Below are 4,606 nucleotides of genomic sequence, written 5' to 3'. Positions count from 1 at the left end.
CCAAGGCCCGCCCTCCGCTCGCAGCCCCACCCTCCTTTCCTGGCCCCGCCCCAGGCTCCGCCCCCAGCGCTGGGCCCGTCCCGGCGCGCGCTCAGCACCCAAGGCCCGCCCTCCGCTCCCGGCCCCGCCCCAGGCGCGCCCACAGTTCCGGGCCCCGCCCCGCCCCCTCCCGCCGCGCGGGCGCGCAGCGGGAGTGGCTCGCTCGCTCGTGGTGTGGGGGCCCCGCGGCCGCTCCGGCCGGGAGGTCGCCGGTTCGAGTCCTCGCATTCCCACCGCTGTCCCGGTGTCCGTCCCGGTCCTGCGGGCGCGGCCGTTCCGGGCGGCGCGGCCCGGGCGCGTGCGGCGAATCTGCGGCTGCGAATCTGCGGCTGCGAATCGCGAGAGCGGCGGGGCCTGGGCGAGAGCGGCGGAGCCTGGGCGGGCGCGGCGGGGACTGGCGGACGAGCGGCCGCACCGCGACCCAGCACCGCGGGCCTAAGGCGGGCGCCGGGCCCGCGCGGCCGCCGGCACCATGACGGGCCGCGTGTGCCGCGGCTGCGGCGGCACCGACATCGAGCTGGACGCGGCGCGCGGCGACGCGGTCTGCACGGGCTGCGGCTCGGTGCTCGAGGACAACATCATCGTGTCCGAGGTGCAGTTCGTGGAGAGCAGCGGCGGCGGCTCCGCGGCCGTGGGCCAGTTCGTGTCGCTCGACGGTGCGTCCGGCGTGGCGTGAGGGCGGGCGGGTCGGGGACCTTGAGGCGACGGCGGGGCCGTGCGGGGCCGGGGGTCGCCGGGGGGACAGCGGGGGAGGGGCGTGCGGGCCCTGGGCGCCGTGCGGGATAACGGGTTCTAAGGCGGGATTTTGAGGCGGCGGCCGCGGCCTGGCTCTGGGGACACCGCCGTCCCGCGGCGAGCGGGGTGTATCCGGCGCGGTTCTGAGCGGCTCGCACATCCACAGGTCGGCCGCCGCCGCAGGGGGCGTGAGGAAAAGTTCTGGGAGCCCAGAAAGTCCCTGGAGCATCCCCTCCCCGCCGCTCCCTCCGCACCCTCGTTCTGTGTTCAGGGCGTCCGACGCGAGGGTCACATGGTTGGTGGCCGCTGGGACTGGCCCTTTCCCCGGCCTCACGCGGCGGACTCAGCCCGTTGCTGTGGGCAGCGGGGCCTCTCCGCGTTCCGGTCGCGGCCGGCGGTGTGGCGGGGCGCGGGCCGGGCTGTGCAGGACGCGTGGGGTCGTGGCCGGTTGCGGGTGTTCGCGAACGGAGCTGCTGACAGCGTTCGTGCGTGACTTTCCGTGGGAACGTAAGCTTTCCTCCGTCTAGGGCACTGTACGTTAAACTTGGTAAGAAATTGTCCAACTTTTTCAGTGTGCCCTGCCGTTTTTGAGTTCTCACCGGTTGTTCCGCATGTGCACCAGCACTTGGTCTTGTCAGTGTTTTTTATTTTAGTCATTTTAATAGCCGCGTGGTGTCTCATCGTGTTGTTAATTTGCATTCCCCTAATGACTAGTGACGTTAAACGTCTTTTAATGTGCGTGTTTGCTGTCCCCGACTCCTCTTTGCTGAAAGGTCCGTCCAAGTCTTCTGCTCATGCTTTGGGTTGTCTTCTTACTGTTGAGTTTCTGGAGTTCTTTGTGTGGTCTAGTTGCAAGCCCTTTGTAGTCTATGTGATTTGCAAAGCGGAAGTTTTTTTTAATTAAAAAAATTTTTTTAAGAGATGGAGTCTCTCTTTGTCACCGAGGCTGGAGTGCAGTGGTGTCATCATAGGTCACTGCAACTTCAAGCTCCTGGGCTCAAGCAATTCTCCTGCCCAAGAAACTGGGACTATGGACACACACGACCATAGCTGGTTACTTTTTCTATTTTTTGTAGAGATGGAGTCTCGCCGTGTTGCTTAGACTGTTCTCAAAGTGCTGGCCTCAAGGTATCCTCCTGCCTCGGCCTCCCGAAGTGCTAGGATTACAGTCGTGAGGCACCATGCCCAGCCTAGAAGTTTTAAATCTTAACTAAAAGTACTACATTTTGATGAAGTCCAATTTATCGAATTTTTTTCTTTTATAGATCATACCTTTGCTGTCATGCCCAAAAAGTATATCTAACCCAAAGTCACGACATTTTCCTTCTAAAAGTTTTTTGTTTTACTGTTAGACCTATAACCTTTTGAGTTAAGTTTTTTGTTAGGTGTTAGATGTAGGTCGAGGTTCATTTTTTGCATGTGAATGTCTAGTTGTTCCAGCATTATCTGTTGAAAGACTGCCCTTTCAGGCCGGGCGCGGTGGCTCACGCCTGTAATCCTAGCACTCTGGGAGGCCGAGGCGGGCGGATTGTTTGAGCTCAGGAGTTCGAGACCAGCCTGGACAAGAGCGAGACCCCGTCTCTGCCAAAAATAGAAAGAAATAATTAGACAGCTAAAAATATATAGAAAAAATTAGCCGGGCATGGTGGCGCATGCCTGTAGTCCCAGCTACTCGGGAGGCTGAGGCAGAAGGATTGCTTGAGCCCAGGAGTTTGAGGTTGCTGTGAGCTAGGCTGATGCCACGGCACTCACTCTAGCCAGGGCAACAAAGTGAGACTCTGTCTCAAAAAAAAAAAGACTGCCCTTTCTCCGCTGAATTGCCTTTGCTCCTTTGGCAAAGATCACTGGACCATGTCTGTGTGGGTCTGTGTCGGGACCCTCTGTTCTCTGGCCATTTTCTTTTTTGCTTTTCTTTTTTTTCAATTATCTGCTTAAACAAGAAGAGGATGTCAATTTTTTTGTCAACATAAACACTGTCTTGTTTACTGTACATTTTGTAGTGTCTTGAAATCAGATACTGAGTCCTCCAACTTTGTTTTCCCTTTTAAAAATTATAGCTATTGTAGTCACTTTTCCTTTCCCTTTAATTTTAGATTAATTTTGTGTATATCTACAGGTTTTTAGTTTCCTTTTTCTGAAATAATACCAGAAGTGTTTAGGATTTTGGATTTCTTTGGATTCTAGAATATTTGCCTTACACCTGGCTGAGCGTCCCTTATCAGAAAATCTGAAATCCAAGATGCTGCGATGAGCACTTAGTGTTATGTTGGTGCTCAAAAAATTTCAGATTTCGGAGTATTTTGGATTTCAGATTTTCAGATTTGGGATGTTCAACCTGTACAAAAAGTCTTGCTGGGGGTTTTGATTGGAATTACATTAAATCTCTTGATAAATGCAGGGAGATTTGACATTTTTACTATATTTTTCCAGTTAATAAACACAATATGTCTCTGCATTCATTTAGGTTTTCTTTGATATAGTCCATCAGTGTTTGGAAGTTTTCAGCATATAGCTCTTATACATTTTTTAGGTGTATACCTCTAAGATCTATTTGGGGTTTTTTTTTGTTTTGTTTTTTTGAGACCAAGGTCTTCCTATGTTGCGCAGGCTGGTCTCAAACTCCTGGCCTCAAGTGATCTTCCACCTTGGCCTCCCAAAGTGCTGAGATTACAGGTGTGAGCCACTCCACCTGGCCCATTTGGTATTTTTTTTAGATTCAGTTTTCAATTGTTCATTGCTCATATTTGGAAATATGGTTGATTTCTGTCTGTTGGTCTGTTTTCTGTGACCTTGCCAAACTTACTTGGTAGTCCTAGGAGTTTTTTATAGACTCCCTGAGATTTTCTACATAGACAGTCATGTACGTTTAAGGACTGTTTAATTTCTTCCTTTTGTTTCCCTTTTTTGCCTTAGAGCAGACATTTTTGCCTTGTTCCTAATCTTAGGGGGAGGCATTCTGTCTCTTACTGTTCTGTGTGATATTAGCTGTAGGTTTTTGTTGCCAGCACTTTATCAATAACGTTGAGGAAGCTCCCTTTCTAGCCCTAGTTTGCTGAGAGTTTTTACCATGAGCGGATGTTGAATTTTGTCAGATGCTTTTTCTATATCAACTGATAAAATCATATGTTTTTCTTCTGTAGTCTGTCATTGTGGCTGATTTTTTTTTAGAGGCTTTTTTTCTGAGACAGGGTCTCACTCTGTCTTCGGGGCTAGAGTGCAGTGGCATCGTCATAGCTCACAGTGCCTCGAGCTCCTGGGCTCAAGTGATTCTCCTGCCGCAGCCTCCCGAGTAGCTGGGACTATAAGTGCACACCACCACAAGTGGCTGATTTTTGAATATTGAACCTGCCTTGCATTCCTGGGGTAAACCCACTTGGTCATGGGGTATTATTCTTTGAATGTGTTGCTGGATTAGATTTGCTCATATTTTATTGAGAATTTTGTTTATATTCATGTGGGATATTGGTCTGTAGTTTTCTTATAATGCCTTTGTCTTGGATATCAAGGTAATGCACCTTATGGAATAGGTTGGGAACTATTTCTTCATCTATTTTCTAGAAGAAATTGTGTAGGATTGGTGTTATTTCTTTTTGAAATGTTTGGTAGAATTCACCAGTATAGCCATATATAGCCACCTGAGCCTGGAGAGGTTTTTTTCTTTTCTTTTCTTTTTTTTTTTTTGTTTTTGAGACAGTCTTGCTCTGTCACCCTGGCTAGAGTGCCATGGTGTCATCACAGCTCACTACAACCTCCAACTCCTGGGCTCAAGGGATCCTCCTGCCTCAGCCTCTTGAGTAGCTGGGACTACAGGAGCACACCACCATACCCTGCT

The 4,606-nt window shown here is 51.1% G+C and overlaps 1 protein-coding gene across 2 annotated transcripts in view; it reads left to right on the top strand.

Moving 5' to 3' along the window:
* Window positions 1-456: 456 nt before the first annotated feature.
* BRF1 (BRF1, RNA polymerase III transcription initiation factor 90 kDa subunit) overlaps window positions 457-4,606 on the top strand; it is a 66,981-nt gene continuing 62,831 nt past the window's right edge. For both annotated transcript variants that reach the window (XM_012665063.1, XM_012665062.1), the window contains exon 1: window positions 457-695. In XM_012665063.1, coding sequence (XP_012520517.1) covers window positions 512-695 — 184 coding nt within the window. In that variant the 5' untranslated portion in view covers window positions 457-511. The remainder of the gene's footprint in view (window positions 696-4,606) is intronic.

Source organism: Propithecus coquereli, unplaced genomic scaffold (assembly GCF_000956105.1).
Source record: "Propithecus coquereli isolate 6110/MARCELLA unplaced genomic scaffold, Pcoq_1.0 Scaffold950, whole genome shotgun sequence".
Classification (NCBI taxonomy): domain Eukaryota; kingdom Metazoa; phylum Chordata; class Mammalia; order Primates; family Indriidae; genus Propithecus; species Propithecus coquereli.
Note: the sequence above shows the minus strand (reverse complement) of the source record. Positions and strands in the feature narration are given on the sequence as shown.